At 43.2% G+C, this 16910-nt stretch overlaps 1 protein-coding gene across 2 annotated transcripts in view; it reads left to right on the top strand.

Moving 5' to 3' along the window:
* Nucleotides 1-4823: 4823 nt before the first annotated feature.
* MOCS1 (molybdenum cofactor synthesis 1) overlaps nucleotides 4824-16910 on the top strand; it is a 40197-nt gene continuing 28110 nt past the window's right edge. Inside the window, exons 1-2 of one of the 2 annotated variants that reach the window (XM_019549614.1) lie at nucleotides 4824-4950; nucleotides 5671-5838. In XM_019549614.1, coding sequence (XP_019405159.1) covers nucleotides 4851-4950; nucleotides 5671-5838 — 268 coding nt within the window. In that variant the 5' untranslated portion in view covers nucleotides 4824-4850. The remainder of the gene's footprint in view (nucleotides 4951-5670; nucleotides 5839-16910) is intronic. The other variant, XM_019549613.1, reaches the window with a different exon arrangement.

A 16910-nucleotide genomic window follows, 5' to 3' on the forward strand; every position in this document is an offset into this window, starting at 1 on the left:
TGTGTCCGCAAAGGTTTCCAGGAGACCAAGCATTGAGCCAGGATAGTGGTTCCCAAGCTTTTTTTTTCTGCCCCCTGCTGCTGAGAGCGGAGTGCGGCGGCAGGGTTGGGGGAGCCGCCGGCACGTGGTGCAGCTCATCTTTTCTGTGCATTACTACCAACTCTTCCCCCACGATCCTTATTTGGGTCACGACCCAGGGTTGGGAACCACTGAGCTAGGAGGTTCTTTAAACCTCTCTGGGTGGGGAGGTCTGGGTTGTCATTCATGCGGACATCCTCTCTGTATGTCGCTTGACCACTGTGAATGTCTGGAGAAACGATGTTGGCCAGCACTGGTAATCATTGTATTGGTGTATATTCCAGGGTTTGGGTGGTAGGACGCATTGTGGAATTTAACTGAACATTCATGCATTTGGTATGAGCGCTAGCAACCCAGACAGGTACATAGTACTTGCCCGTTGAGAAGACCAGTCCCATAACAGAGGTGCAGAGTACTCCCACAGTGACACCCCAGCTCGTTCCGGCAAATTTTTGTACTATGTTCGCCCAACTCTTGATCTTCACAGCTGTTTTTCAAAGATGATAATGAAAGGTTAAGGTGCAGTCGAATGTTGCTCATAGGTAGGTCAGAGTTGGATCATGAGTTAATTTTTCTCCACAAAAGGTGACATTGAGATTAACATGTTCTTTGTGGCTGTTGGGGTAAAACACTCAGATGAAGGGCTTAGTTGGATTTGGTCACAGCCTTTGCTTGCAGGAATATTCTGCCATTATTGACATGTCTAATGTCAGCATGTCTTCAATCTCTTTGAAGGTCCTTGTCTGTGTGGTTAGTGCCAGGTTATCGACATATGGAAATTTCCTCAGAGAGGTAGCAGGCATATCACTTATTATTAGCGTTGCAAAGGGTTGGAGCAAGAACACTTCCCTGCAGGAGGCTGTTATTTAGTGTCCTTGGTCTGCTCACTTTGTCTTGGAAGTACACAAGTGTCTGTCAGTTGCCCAGAAAGGTCCACAAAAGACAGAGCAGCTTGACACCTAAAGTGGCCTGAGGTTTCAGAGGGTGAGTGCCTTGTAAGTTCTGGGGACCCTTTTGAGGGATGTTGTTATGGGCACTCAGAAAAACAAAGGACCTTAGGCTCTAGTCACTTTTGAAAATGTTGGTCCTTTTATTCGGATACTAATGGAGGAATGAGAGTTTCTTTCACAAATGCAGTTCATAAATGCAGAGCTCCAGATAAATGACGCTTCTCTTTATGTGGGCATGGAATGGATGGCAACCTGAAGGCTTTGAAGTAGTTCTCATGCCATATGTCTCCATTATCTTTAGAGGTGCACCGATATATTGGTCCAATATCAGAACTGCACCAATGCAGACAATTGACTAGATCAGAAATTGTCCTGATGCAGCTGATAATTTGGCCGTACCGCCCCGCGTGCCCTCCAGGACAAACTGCGGCTCCATCCTGTGCTTGCCCCACCTTGGCTGGGCAGTGCTGCGAGGGACATTGATATACCCCGCCCCTCTTCCCCTCTCCTCCCCTTTCGCCACAACAGACTTAGCAGCAGCAGGCAGCTGTATCAGAATCAGAGTGGTGTCGGCTGATATGCCTCCCAAAAAATTGGTTATTAGTATCAGCCCCCAAATCTCTATTGGTGCACCTTTAATTATCTTCTGTCTCTCTTACTGCGTCATTGTTTCTCTGTTTCACAGCCACACAGGCTTGGCTTGGTCTTCATGCACTGCACTTACTTATTTGTGTTAAACTCTGGCGCTAATGAAATTGAAATACTTAAGAGGCTCCGCTCATTTTGCTGCACCCGCTGCTTTGCAGCTAGCCCAAGGAAAACAGTTCCTCCAAAGCATTCATGAAAAATATCACTAGTAGGCTCCTTAAATGAAGGTGGTGTGATAGAGCCCTTTAGAAACAGGACTCACTGTTCCTAAGTGGATTTTTTTTTTATAGCCACCCTTCAGCAAGAGGAATAGTGAACACTGCCAGAATCTTTTTTTTTTTTTTTTTTTTTAAATAGATTTCAAATATATAGTGGTATTGCAATGGAAATGAGATGTGACGAGAACCTGTCCTAAGCTTAATAACAGTCTATTAGTAGATTTATCCTAGCACAGGGGGAATTACAAATAATATTAATGGGAATAGCTTATTGCTGGGCATTCGTTAATGCGCCATAATTACAGAGCATTTAGTACCTGTAATAACACACATTAACTTAATCCTCCATAACCAGTGCTACCGCGCAGTAGCACTGGTGCACACTTTTTTTTTGTGACACTAACGCACAGTCGACTTTCTGCTGTGCCTTAGCACGGTTTTTGCCTGCTGCACTAATGCTTAGTAGAATTAGTCTACTGTGCATTTAGTGTCTCATGTAGATGTGCCCACTGTGAAGTTAGACCATTATCCTCCAAACTTCTGAAGCCTATGGGCCATGATCTACACTCATTTTTTCTGATATAAACTTGGAGTAACTCCACTGGTTACAATAGTGTCCAGATTTAATGTCAGAACTGAGATTAACATCTTTCACCACCTACCTAGGTGGCTAAAAACATTCAGGCATTTCTAAGGCACATAGGTGAGAGTTTGAACCCCTTAAAGAGAGATCTGCTGCTGTGGCCAAAGATAATAGTCTAGTCTTTCACATGCAGTAAATAGTATGTGGAACTTGCAGGTGTGAGCAGATGCAGTCTGGCAAAGCACTCTTTCTTAATGAGTTGCTCTGTTAATTGTCTGGTCAGTCACTTTTAATGTATTCACTTAGCTGTTAGTATTCCTCCTCTTTAAAGTATTTCTGGAAGTTTTTCTAAGGGCTTAATCCCCATCAACAAACAAGTCTTGCTTTGTTCCCAAATACTTCAGAGAAAGGCCAACCCCCTAAGGAGTAACAGCTGCAGCTCGTGTACTTGAAAAAAACAAATTCTTCCTCCCCACCCTGTTCCTTTCTCATACCTCTGTTCTTTATTCACGGAGAAGTGTTGCTGGACCACAGGTCTTAAACTGAGAAGTCCTGTTGCTGTTCCCCAGTGTGCCACCGCTTTGCCAGTGCTAGTGTGCAGTCCCTAACCCCTAAGCCTGAAGGTGCTCCATGTTTCATAAGCACGGTGTTATGACTGAGCCAGGAACAACCTGCAGGGGCTGCTGACACCCTATGGCCTCTCTAAAAAGGGAGAGAGATGTAGTATTTGTTTCCAGTATGAGTTTCTTAGGGTTTTCTTTTCCTTCATCAGCTTCTCTTAATAACCCCATAAACAAAGTGGTGGCCTGAGCCTGCGGCTAAGTTTAACTCAGTATACAATGTCTTCAGTGGCTTGTGTGTTTTCATCAGTATGTTTTGTCAGCTAATTATTGAAATGGTTTGAGATCGGATTTGCCTATCCCATACAGACCTATTTGCTCTCTCCAAGTTCAGCCCTACACACCTCTATGTGCACTTCTCCACCTGCTGGGTTGGTGCTGGGTTACTTCCTTTAATCATGCAGGCAGGTTCATGAAGCGGGGGTCATCGATAGTGTTACATCCTCGAATTAACTATTCTCTGTTGGTTAAAGCTTATAGTTCTCTTAGACCATCTCCTCGTAGGCGAGGAAAAGAGAGCACCATGGTATGGTTTGCAACTTTTGTTTAAAATGTTCATAATACTATGAAAGGTTTTAGCACTGCTCCTTTGACTCATGCACTTTTATCTGGAAATCATGCTAGCTGCAGCATGCTGGAAATTAGCTCTTTTTAATGTAGTACAGTAAGAGCCGCGTTATCTAGCACCTTACACGCCAGCATGATCTATGTACTGGCATGCTGGCTTGTAAGACAAAAGCAAAACTGGAAATGCCCACCGTGATGCTTCCAGTTTCGCCAAGCACCCACGGCCCGGGGCAAAGCAGCCTGCGCTGCTGAGCCCCCACGATAACAGTTCTTTTTCCCCTTTCTCTTCTGCCCCCCTCCCTGTCCCTTGCAGTGGGTGGGATGGTGATGCACTGGATACTACAAGAGAGGCAGCAGCCCGAGCAGGCAAAGATGCCTGTTCAGGCCTCTCAGGTAACCGACATATTTGATTATCCAGCACCCCCCATTCCCCATGGGTGCCAGATAACAAAGCTTTTGCTGTACAAGCTTTCTTACATAATTCAGGGTCATAAATCTGATTCTTCATTTAGCATGAAAACAATACTAGAAATCTGCTGGGAATAGCCATATTGAAACTCAGTTGGAACCGACACAGTTCTGCTGTCACTGTGGACAGAACCTTATGCCTTGTACTTGGACCTTGGCAGGCAGAGGAGTATATTGTACTGTTACTTTAATTTAATTCTTCTGCCATACAGCATAATATATGAAAGGATTATGTATGGTTTGATCTAGTTGAGGGCTGCAATAAGACTTGCAGGCTGTCTGGATCACCCTTTCAGGAATACATTTTTCTCTCTTTGTATAATTTTCAGGAATTAAATTGTCCGTGTATTGTACCCTGCAGAAATGTATTCAATCAGCTGCTACACAAAATGGTTACCTTTTAAAATAGAGTGGGGAAGAACATTCTTGTTAAAATGAAGCACAATACTGTATAATTAAGCAAGGGGTGAGAACTGAACTCCCTGAAACTCTGTAACTGTTCTATTGATTTTTTTTTTTTTTTTTTGCCTTGGTTTTCAGCAGATGCCCTTGGCTGCTTTTCTCGCCTTCTGTGGAAATGAGGATTATACTTTTCTAGTTATTTTCGGCTCCGTTAATATTTGTTCAGTGAACTGAAAATAAAGACAGCTATACAAATGCTAAATATTTTATTATTTCACCTCAGGAATTGTCAAGCACAAGGAGAAAAGGTTTCTTGATGGAACATGCGGCCCCTTTCTCTGCTTTCCTGACTGACAGCTTCGGACGTCAGCACAACTACTTGCGGATCTCCCTGACTGAGAAATGCAATCTCAGATGTAAGTCTGCCCGTCTTCCCTGTGCTTGTCTTGGTGAAGTTCATATACCCCTTGGGATGTAGGAGTGTATGCTTATCAGCCAACACTTGCATTAGGTTGGCTACAGCTGATTCAGTTATCTGTTGTTGTGTATCTCATTTTGATGAAGTCACGTATAGGGTCAGAAGAGATGGTAAATGTTCTGAGCTGCTGAAGAGATGGGAGAACATGGGAGCTAATTCAAAGATCTGGCCAATGATGAACAAGAATGGTTTATTTTGAGTGAAAGGGCTTTATGCGTGTGCCTGTTAGCATCAGCACACAAATTCATGCTAACTGTACATTCTTACACACAGGCAGAATCTGTATACCTATGAGAAACGATCTAAGTCAGTATGGATCTTTGGGACTGGTTCTGCCCTTACCCATTGCAGGTCAATCCTGTATTGAGACTAGGTTAGGTGGTGCTCTGGGGCAGGCAGCATCCTTCCAAAATGTAAAATGGTTAACATGATTTTGAAAACCTCAAGCATGAGTGACAGTTGTCTAAAAAGTAAGCAAGCTGCCTTGTTTGTGGGTTTCTAGTTTGACTCTGTAAAGCAGAGCAGTTTTTAAGGACCACACGTTATAGGCAGTTGCTATGCAAACATCTCCCAAGTGCACTATCACTTTGATGCTAAGGGTTGATCTAGCCCTTTACTGATGATTGCATTTGTCGTGTTTCTGGACTGGTCGCTGCAGGTCAGTACTGTATGCCAGAGGAGGGTGTTCATCTGACTCCCAAATCCGAGCTGCTTACTACCCACGAGATTGTCACCCTTGCCAGACTCTTTGTAAAGGAAGGCGTGGACAAGATTCGACTAACTGGTGGAGAACCACTCATCCGGCCTGATGTGGTTGATATTGTGGGTGAGTTCCAGGTTAGACTTATTCACCTTTTGTTCTGCTCATGATATATGGGGACTCTTAAAGGCAACTCCTCTCACTTAAATTGAGCAGGGTTTCTTAGGGTGATCTGACAGCTCAACTCTGTTAGTGTGGTCTGTTGTTCATAAATAAATAAACCTTTTCCGACAATTTTGTGCCCACCCCATGCTTTTTGCAATGCAGGATTGCTCCATAAAGAAAACTAAGTGTTTGGGTTCGGTCTCTTTAAGGCTGTCAAATGATGGGGGCTCTACCATTTCTATGACTTTACTGGCCAGTGTCCTACTACTATACTAGCTATAGAGCCTGTGCACTGTGCCCATGTTCAGTGTCAGACAGAGTGAATTACATTGATTCAGCCTGGAGATGGCAAATGCATGCATCTCTCTGGTCGGGGGTGATAGGTGCCTCCTGAGTCTGGGGGGGGCACAATTTGTGGATGGGCCGGGGGCTGGCCAAAAGCCCCATATCCACCCCTATACTTCTGTGCTGCAGCTTAGTGCCTCCCCCACAACACACCGCTGGCCCACACAGCAAAAAAACTGCCCTGTTGAGTGGTGCCGGGCGGGGGGAGCGCAAGCCCCCTCCGTATCCCCCACCAGTCACCCGTGACCCTGGTCAAGTTCCTGTCTTGGAGGAAGTGACAAAGATTCCTGGAAAGCAGAGGTGAACACAGGCATGTTTAGAAACTGATGTTATTTGGTCATTGAAGCTTAGTGAAGAGTCACAGGGGACCCAGAGGCTCTCTGCCACTTTGTTGAGTGAGACCTATGTTACCTCAGTTGTGAGAGGAGAAAAAGTCTGAGTTACGTGCTTAAAATATTTCTCCTTTCTGATCAGCAACATGATGGGTTTGCCTGGGCTCAGCTTGAGTCAGCTGCTTTTTCATTTGCAAAATAATTTCTTGTAAGCCTCTGATACCTTACTAATGATAGTGGTTGCATTAGTAGCAAATAAAGAGATGCATAGTTGTGTGTAATTGGCAGCTGAACCCAGTGAGTCTGAAGGCCTCTTGCTGGACTTGTGAAGGTGTCAAAGAAAGGGGTTAGTATTGAATGTGAAGGGCCTTCAGAAAGAATCCATTATCCATTGCCACCCTGAGTTTTTCTAGAGAAGAATGATTGGAGCTAGTTTCTGTCTAGTCCTGTTATGTCATGTACAGTGACTAGCAATGTATCATTATCCTCTCTGCCGAAGTCAACAAAAAGACCCAGCAGCATGAACATGGAGCTGAATGAATATGGGGGCATTTATGATACGCATCCTATTGGATGGCTACCTCACTTGTTCTGTACTGCTGATACCTTACTTTGTTTTCCCTGCTGTAGTGGAATAATCCTATGAGAATTGCTTGTTTTGCTTTAAGAAAGATTCTTAATGAATTTAGGTATTCTTTGTGACAGTGGCCTTTTAGCTTTCTACATGTGTGCTTTGTCTGCCATGCAGAAAAGCTGGCAGACAAAGCAACTTGGAGATCATTGTGGTTGATGTCAGAAAAGTGGGTAGCGTAGCCAAGGTATCAGATGTAATAGATACTGGGTCAGATGAGCTCACTGGTGTCATGAACTCTTTTGCATGTCCCCATGAAACCAAGGAGTGTTGAGTCTGTATTATAATCATACATGTCTTTATTGTTATAGCTGTTGTATACCTTGTGATACATGTATCTGGGATATAAAATTAAAATCCCCAAATAAATATCTTACAATTTACAGCGAAGGGAACTCTCACTGAGCATGACAGTTCCATCAACATTTTCTCAAGACTTTAAGAAGTGGCTGAGGCACCATTACAGCAGTGATTTCAGGACACGTTAGTTAAGATATTCCTGTATTTACCTGAATCCAAGACGACTTCAAATTTTAAGATGACCCCCTTAATAATTAGATTCTCTGCATGGAAAATTATAACAAATTTATAATTTTTCATTAAGACAATCTAATTAGTGGGACGTTGCTTTAAATTCATTGGCCTCCTTGCCTACTGCTGTCATTGGGAAAGCAGCAGTGAGGGGTCAGACCCCTACCCCTTGTCCCTCCCATGTTAGTACCTGTGCCTGTCCCCCTGCAGCCTCCCCCTTTGCGCTTGTGCCTACCCCCTGCTCTTGCTCCCCACTACCTGCTTCCTTCACCCCCTGCTCCTCCTTGCAGACTGCCCACCTGCAGCCTACCCCCAGCCTAGTGCAGCCCAGCCCAGACAGGGAGAAGTGGTAGCTGGAAGGAAACAGCTACAGCAGAAGGTTGAGCAGGAGAGGACAGCTGGAGGTAAGGGAGAAGGTTTTGGGTTTCCCTCCCTCCGACCCCACGGTCTGCACCACACTTCCCCCAAACGCATTCCCTGTCCCCCAACAAATGATCCATTCTGGCCCAGGGTATTCATAGAATGTAGGCTGGAAGGGACCTTGGAAGATGATCGGGTCCAGCCCCCCTGCACCAAGCAGGTAAGACAGGTGGGATCAAGTGACCCCAGCAAGGTGACTGTCCAGTCTCCTCTTGAAGATTTCCAGGGTAGGCGATTGCACCGCCTCTGGAGGGAGCTTATTCCACAGTCTGGACACCCTAGCTGTGAAGTTTTTCCTAATATTGAACCTGAAATGGTGTTCCAGCAGTTTGTGACCATTGCTCCTGGTTTTCCCCAAGGGTGCCCTGGTGAACAGTTGAACAGTTGATGTATGCCCCTGATATAGTGGTAAGCTGCTACCAAGTCCCCTCTCAGCCTTCTCTTCTTCAGGCTGAAGAGTCCCAGGTCCCTCAGGCTTACTTCGTATGGCTTGCCTTGAAAGCCTCTGACCATGGGTGTTTCTTCTCTAGACTCTCGAGCTTTTCCATGTCCCTGTTGAAGTGTGGCTCCCAGAACTGGATGCAGTACTCCAGCTGTGGTCTCACCAATGCCAAGTAGAGTGGAAGAATCACCTCCTTGGTTTTGCTGGAGATGCATTGATTGATGCATGCCAGACTCCTATTTGCTCTGCTGGCTATAGCATCATACTGCTGGTTGAGGCTCATACTGTGATCAGTTATTACCCCCAGGACTCTTTCATTTATAGTGCTGGTCAGATTGGCATTGCCAAGCCTGTAGGTATGCAGGGGATTGTTCGTCCCCAAGTGGAGCACTTTACATTTCTCCATGTATATGGTGGCTCAGCTTCAGCTCCAAGCCTGAAGCCGAAGCCAAAGCCAGAGCTGAGCCCCTGCCTGCCCCGGGGGGCAGGTACTCAAATCCAAGACAAGGTTCTCTTTTCCCCATGGTGATTGGGGTGGGGGCATCATCTTGTATTTGAGTAAGTATGGTAATTTTAGTGATGTGAATATCCCTGCAATGGAAGGGAGCAGGTTGGATGGATCAAAAAGCCTTTACAGATTTCAATAGCTGTCTATGACTTTGAAAGCTTCAGTTTTGTGACATAGCACATCTTGAGGCATGGATTCTGAGTAGAGTGAGAACACTGTGGGATGTGGGGTTTGCTTTGGTTTGGTTTTGGTTTTCTTTAAAGAGGCAAGCAGCTGCACCCTGGTTTTGTTCTGCAGTTGGTTAGAGAGGTGGGATAAACTTTCTTGTTAGAAAGTTTAGCTCTTCCCCTAAAAGAGCTAAAAGTTGAAAATTGCTTCTAAGTTGTTGAGCTGAAAGCAAGATTCAATGAAACAAAAATTTTAGTGGCAGGGCAGGGGAAGAAGATAGATGGAGTCTTTGTCTTCTAACCAGTCAGCACAAAAATGTGGTTGAAGTGAAGAATGAGTTGGTCAGTTCGATAGTTCTGCCTTGATTTAACTCTTAATAAAATTCTTTGGGTACTAGAGAATTGCTGTATTCCATATTTCACTTGTCTTGAAATGATAGCTGCAGGTACTTTTGCTAAATAGATTGAACAGTCAGGTAGTTTTACTGTAGCTTAAGTCACACTGGTATGTCCATAGTAGAGGGAAGTTATGGAACTAGGACTATAAAATCTTTACTGCTGTGGATCTCAGACTGTTTCAGTACTTGCAGTTCTGCAGATTTTCTAAAACCAGTGAAATTAGCAAACCTGGCACTAAATGTTTTATCTTGCATTTTATAGCTACCTCTACACTTAGTCTGTAATTTCCTATTATGTTTGAATTTGTCCTTGATTTTTAATAGCCTGTTTGTGTTTTGAAGTACCTTGGTAATTAAAGAAATATAACCAGCCTGGGTAGGTCTTGGTGATTTCCACAAGGTTTTTAATACTAACATTTTGAATGCATTGGTGTGGCAAATATACATGTATGTCATTTTTCATGGTCATATTTGATATGAACTTGTTGCTTCAGTCATGTCTGGAATGCAAAGGCTGCAGGCACTTTACCCCAGTAATGCTTAATTGTAGGTACACACATTCATTCTGCTGTGTAGGTTCCTTAGGAAATATTCCTGTTAGCTGCTTACCCTACATAATGTACACTCTCGTACCAATCTGAATTTTCTCTTAGGGACTATAGTCGGAGGTAGTACTGTTCAGAAGCAGTTTAAATAATGCAAGAAAATAACTTTGCTTTTCAGCCTTTAGACATCACAGGAGTAGGTTAGACAAACATTTATTCTAGGATAGTTTAGAAGGGGTTGATCCTGCCTTAAAGTGGGGGTTGTATTACCTCTTCTGAGGTCCCTTCCAGCTCTATCTTTATGATTCTAAGTCTTATATACAGCAAGCAAATTGTTTCCTCTTCACCAGTCTTTATATTCATAGATGTTAGGGGCTGGAAGGGACCTTACAAGATCAGTGGGTCCAGCCCCCCTGCACTTGGGCAGGAAAGACTGCTAGAATCAGATGACACCAGCATGATGGGCATCAAGACGCTTTTTTAAGGTCGCCAGGGTGGGTAACTGTACCACCTCTCGGGAGAGCCTGTTCCAAAACCTTGGCACTCACCTGTTAAAGTTGGTATTAATTATGTTGAACAGGCAGCTGTTTCACCAGTTAGAGAAACACTAGTCACATAACCTGAGAGCAATTAAAAGGAAAAACCCAGCAGGACTATCAAAGTAACTGAACAAAACTTTACAAATATATGTCAGTGACTTGTGCCAGATAAATGACTGTCTGTGGGTGAGTTCGAACTGTTCTTGCACTTCTAATTGAGCATTAAAATGTGCTGCAGGCATAGCAGACTCTAAATAGGCATCTCTAAAATAGCCTTTGCTAAATGTTTATTTATAATGTCCTTATCTGGTAAGTATGCTTTAAATTAATAAAATGAAAACCTTGGAATTTAATGTGTGTTTTATACCCCATGCGATTTTTTTTTTTTTTTTCATTCGAAGTGGACAGTGATACTAGACTGAATTTTTTCCTTTCCTCCTGCTAGTCTTTTTCACTTCTTACATTTCATGCATTCACACTGTGCTGTTGTGATCTTGTTTCCAACATTACAGGAAAATATTTACATTGTTTTTAATTGAACCTAGAGTTATGAAAACATGTCTTACTGTGTTGGCCTTTCCAGCATGTTTTGTAACTTTGTGGCTCCTCTGAAATCCTAATCCTGTCCTGTCTCCCTGAGAAGCTTTTTATAAGCGGCACACATAGCTTAATTATCAAGATGCCTGGGTTGTAAATTTTGCTTAATTTTCACTGAATTAATGTTCCGTCTGTGTGAAGTACTCACTAAATAGTTAGTAAAGTCCTGAAAACAGTAAGTGATAAAGGATCATTTGCGATGGCATTTTGCCTAAGACTGGTGCTGAATATTTGTTTTCACTGTGCTACTGGGGCTTGAGGCCAATGTGAGAGACCATGATATTTAATCTCCTGTTTATCCAGGGGCCTGCTGCAGTTACTCAGCTAACTTATTTTTAAAAAACGCGTGCATGTGCACCATGATTGAGCAACTAGCCCTTGCTGCAGGTTAAATTGTTTGCTTTGATTGCAGGTTAAAGGGTTTTTACAGGGTGACAGGTAATGAGATACACTGCCAGAGAGAACAGACTATCCTTACTGGCACAGTTTTAAATGGTACCAAACTTTAACATTATTATCATTATTGTCATTGTTATTTTTAATTTTTTTTTTTTTTATTATTAGTATTATAATTTTACTGACAGGCCATTTAGCGGTCTCTGAGAAACACATAAGGTGAGAATAGATTAACAAAATAATTTCTTGTTGGAAAATGCTGCTTTGATGCAACTGAAACTTGTGGAATGGATATACCACCATTTTTGACAGGAACGCTGACTCAAGTCCAGAATTTGATTAGAAAGAAATGGACAGAGACTGACTGTGAAGTCTGGTGGTTAAGGCACTGACCCAAGTCAGGCAGGCAAGAGCTTTAATGACACTTTCTCACATCTCAGGTGAATACCCTAACCACCAAACTATTGGAAGTGCTGAGTCAAGCATGTGAAGGTGAGTCTCTCTGGTTTCTAAAAGGTCTTGGTTTCATGCTGGTAGAACAGGAACAGTTTTGAGGTCTTAAATATTCATAGGATGGGGAAACCAATTTCCCACAGATCTGCAGTGAATTGAGCTGGTCACGGGAGGAAGCTGGTCATGGGAGGAAGTGGTGTCTCTGCTCCGTTTCTAATGTATGGACTGAAACTCTGTCTGGCCATTCCTTGGCTTCTGGTTCTTTTGTGGAAAGCATCAGCAGAGGATTCTGGTAACAATGAAAACCAAAGGATTGTCGGAGCAAGAGTGTATGTGCATACAAGTAGTGGGGGATTTGCTACTTCAAAAACCCAGAGTGGGGGTAGGGGGTGGGGGCTTACTAGAGAAGGATAGTTTTGCAAGCTCTAATGGCTAACATCAGGATCACTGCAATAAGATTTGGCCAAAAATTTAATCCCTCACCCCAACCCCACTGTCATTTAAATTATCCAGAAATTATACTTTGTTCTAAGCAACAATTTTTGTGAACATTAACTTGAAAAATGAATGGTCTCCCCACACACTCTGTCCATCCTCATTCTTCTCCCCCATCTCCTAATCTACTTTTCTGGCTTCAGCAGTAGTTAAACTGAGCAGGAATGTAACTTGTTCTGGACTAGCATTGTTGCTGTCTTGATTACTGCCATGTATAACATGTGCAGTGCTCCTAAGGAGAGTGCTTTGGCTTCTAAATCATTTAAGAAATGAATGGAGAGGGCTTTTTTTTTTTTTTTTTTTTTCCTAGATGCTTAGCAACTTGTGTGCCTGTTTAACTAGCATTTCCACGAAAGGACCTCCAGGCTGATGTTCGAGACCATGTGTGGCTTGGGTCCAGATGAATTTGCCATAACTGGCACTGCTTCAAGTGTGCAGCACTATAAATGTGGCGACACTTAATGTACATCCTGAGTTCCCAGCTGCCTTGTTCAACTCATCAGCTTGTCTTCTTGATGCAAACAAGTTAGTTCTGTACAGCCCCATGGGAGGGGAAGGTGGGAACCATTCTGGCTCATGAATCAAGCATTACTTATATAGCCATCACGCTGTTGAGCTCTTTAACCAGTGAGTAAAAAAGCAACATTATGCCTCAAAGTAGAGTCTATAAAACTAGGTTATAGATACTGGTTTGGGCCTTGCTAGGAATGGGTATATTTCAATTGGTAAACAGAAGTGAATATGAGGAGGAAGCCATTGAACGAGAATAATTAGGAAACGGCCATTTTCAGAGAGAAAGCTCTAATGCCGAAGGACGAATTTAGTCTTCAGTCAGCTGCCTTATGCACTGAAGACTGTGCTTTATCCTCAGGCTGTCTGGGGGTTGGGGGAGAATACAGATTATTTTTGCTGAAACATGTACCACAAGCATGCAAACAAACAGCTTTAATCCTGTAGCACGTCTTTGTCTGAATTATGAAATTGTTCTCTCTAATCCCTATTGAATTTAGAGGTTAAACAGTGCAGCCTAACACAGTATAACTGCAAATATTTCACTGCTGAGCCTGCACAAACAAGCCAGGCAGGCAAGGGTACTGGCTGGTCCTGTTGGAGATGTTAATTATTAGGTTTCTATTCTGTTGACGAAGTGCTATGCAGTCTGTTTACCACTTGTTCCTTTTGCTAGGTTCTCCATATCTTGTTTAGTCATGTATCTGTTACACATGGTAGCAAACAGATTCTGACACACATTGCAGTTTGTTCCCCTTTGCCTAGTGTCACTTTATTGCCATAATACTTTAGTTTTAAAATCCTTTAATTTCATGCTGCAGTCTGAATCTGATCAGACTTTAGGTCAGCTTGTACATCCTCTGCATTTTGAGAGTTATAGTCTAGAGTGGCTGGTGCTTTTTCTTGATTGTAAAATTCAATGCCTCATGTATTCTGCGGACATCCAAGGGTCAAGAAAGCCAGTGGTGTTCATCTGTCTTCCCAACATATTTCCCTTCATGGCAAACAAGCTATACTATTAGCTAATGTGACTCTCATAATTATTGATGACTTTGAATCAATGGCATTTGCTCTTTCTCTACCAGTTCAGCGCTAGTGGTTGGAAAGTCCAGAAAGGAAAGTTGATAAGAAGTTTGCCTCTTAACTAAGACGTGTCTTGTCCCTCTGTTTCTCATAGCAGCTTGTATTCATAGTACCAGTAAACCATTATTTAAGCCACAGCTGCAAATCTCAACACTGCCCACTGTGTGCTAACATGTCTTCTATTCCTTACATTCCCAAATCTTTGGCCCAACTTATGTTTACTGAGAACAGCTAGGAAGGGAGATCAGGCACAAGTGAGAAGGTGACAGAGGGAACAGTGAAGATGTGGGTATGAAGCAGTTAAAGAGAAAATACAGGAGCCTACACCTCCCCTTGGCTACTAGAGAAAACGCAGAATCATTTTAATGTGATTCTGCTCTGAAAACTGACTGCAAGAATTGTCCTGCTATGTTTCATGGCTGTGATTTTTTTTTTTCCCCCTCCAGAAAACTGACTTTCAACTCGCTGGTTATCTGGCAGGAGTATAATCCCCAATAATACAAAGTTGACAATCTAACTTCTTTCCTTCTCTGCAAATTCAGCATTCTTGTGGTGGTGGCACTTAAATAGCTGAGAACTGAATTAGACCCCTTAACTGCAACCTAGATCTGTTTCTGATATATGAGCCAAAATAGACTCGCTCTGGCCGTAGCATTAATAACTGTGTTGGGCCTGCAGGTATGTAAGGTACATGACCATTTATTTTTGTCTCAGAAATGGGTAGATAGACCTCTGAATACGCATGCCTCTTGCCAGTATTAAAGAGTTTGGAGAACTCTCTTAACAGTGTAATTCTACTGGAGATAATGTAGTTGGAGACTTAATCTTGAAAGATAAGGCTTCTTTACCCATGTGCTGTTTTTCATAGAACTGTTGTTAATAGGGCTAGATGAGTAAGATTCTGGCCCCGTAACTATGCTGATGCTGCCCCTATTGGTACTACGAGTGGGAGATTTTCAAAGAATTTAATGTCAGCAGCTATTGGGAGCAAACCTACTGAATAAAAAGGTGCTATTTTTTTACCAGTTACTTCCTGAAGAGCTAATCTACCAAGTTATGAGAAGATGTTGGTTTTGAAAAAAATAAAATTACTTCTTAGCATAAAAGGCACTATATAAATGTAAGTGTCCAGAACAAGAACAGTTGTTCTACAGTTGGAACAACATAATTGAAGTACAGCACCTCCCAAATTCACTGAATTTGACTTCAGGGAAATAGAGTGGAAATTCTAATTTATTCCACATGCAAGTTATAGTCCTGGGGAGAGTGGATCCTCTGCCTATCCAAGATTTCTCTGCAAAGGAGGAAGAGGTGACTTCATGGCAAAATAACTCTAGTTTTTCAAATAAACTCTGGCTGCTGACAGAAAAAAACCCCAGTGCTTTACCAGAAGAGGAGTGTGCTAGTTCAACTCAGCTCCCCAGTCTCTGTATAGCTCACATACTTCAGCAGAGTATTTTTGGCACATTTATCTAAAGCTGAGCCTATCTAAAGCTATCTGAAGCCATCTAAATCTAAGCTCAGAGTAAAATACTTTTTCTTTTTTTTTCTTTTTTTCATGCCAATAAGCAGCCTCTAAATGCTGCTCAAAGATGAAGAAACTATTATAAAGAAAGGAAATGTTAAGGAAGGAGGAAGGGGAGGGAAAACCTAGAGAGAATAAAGGAGGTTAATTTTTATTTTCATAATAATTTGACAAATGATTTGTCAGAAACAGTCTCTATATTACCTAACCCTGATTGATGCGACAGCATTGCTAAGCTTGGAAAAAGCCTTGTGACATGATGCAATGTGATGTGATCTGATATGGGCAGTGACTTCCTTCCACATAGACTAGATGTTAAACCTTACAAATAAAGACAGTGGTTAGTGCTTGCCACCTTCTAGACTAGTCTTATTTGTAAAATAATACCTCTTTTTTTTCCTTAACATATTAAACCCTTTGAACTACTTTATAACTACACGAAAACTTGTGTCACTGTTGCTCATGGAATTAGCACTAAACTGTGTGGTCATCAGGGATCCTGGTTTTCATTGTTTAAAAATTACAAATTGTCTGATTTAAAACCTGAAAATTCTCTGATTAAAACCCCCAAAATCTGTCACTGTCCACCCAAAGTCCCCCCCCCCCCACACACACACACACACACTTGCTCAGCCCTTCTGGATGGGGCCCCCAGCTGCAAGGGCTACAGGGCCAGGACTCAAATCTGCAGCCTGCTGCCTCCCTCTTCCCGCCCCCCCCTCCCAGCAGTGCCTGAACCTCGGCTGCTGTCCACAGGAGCACAGAGCCTGATTTCCCCCATGGGTGGCAGAGCCCATATGCCGGCTTAGCACTGCAGGCCCGGGCCCCCCACCCTGCTGTCCTCCCCCCAGGGGCCTCCGCAGCCCAGCAGGTGAGACCGGGCAGAGTGGGGCTGGGCAGGGAAGCTTGGTGCCAAGCACCACCATTGCAAGGCACTCCCTGTCCACTCGGCAGCTACAGAGGTGGTAGTGCAGACTTATGCATCCCACTGTGGGCAGGAGGCACTTTGCTGTGGTAGTGCTTGTCTCGCAGCAGCAGCATTGAGCTTCCCCACCCAACCCCACTCTGCTCTGCAGTGCCAGGTCCCACCCACTGGGTCAGTCCTGGTGCTGGGGA

This window comes from Crocodylus porosus, unplaced genomic scaffold (genome assembly GCF_001723895.1).
Source record: "Crocodylus porosus isolate Cpor-Errol unplaced genomic scaffold, CroPor_comp1, whole genome shotgun sequence".
NCBI classification, from domain to species: Eukaryota; Metazoa; Chordata; order Crocodylia; family Crocodylidae; genus Crocodylus; species Crocodylus porosus.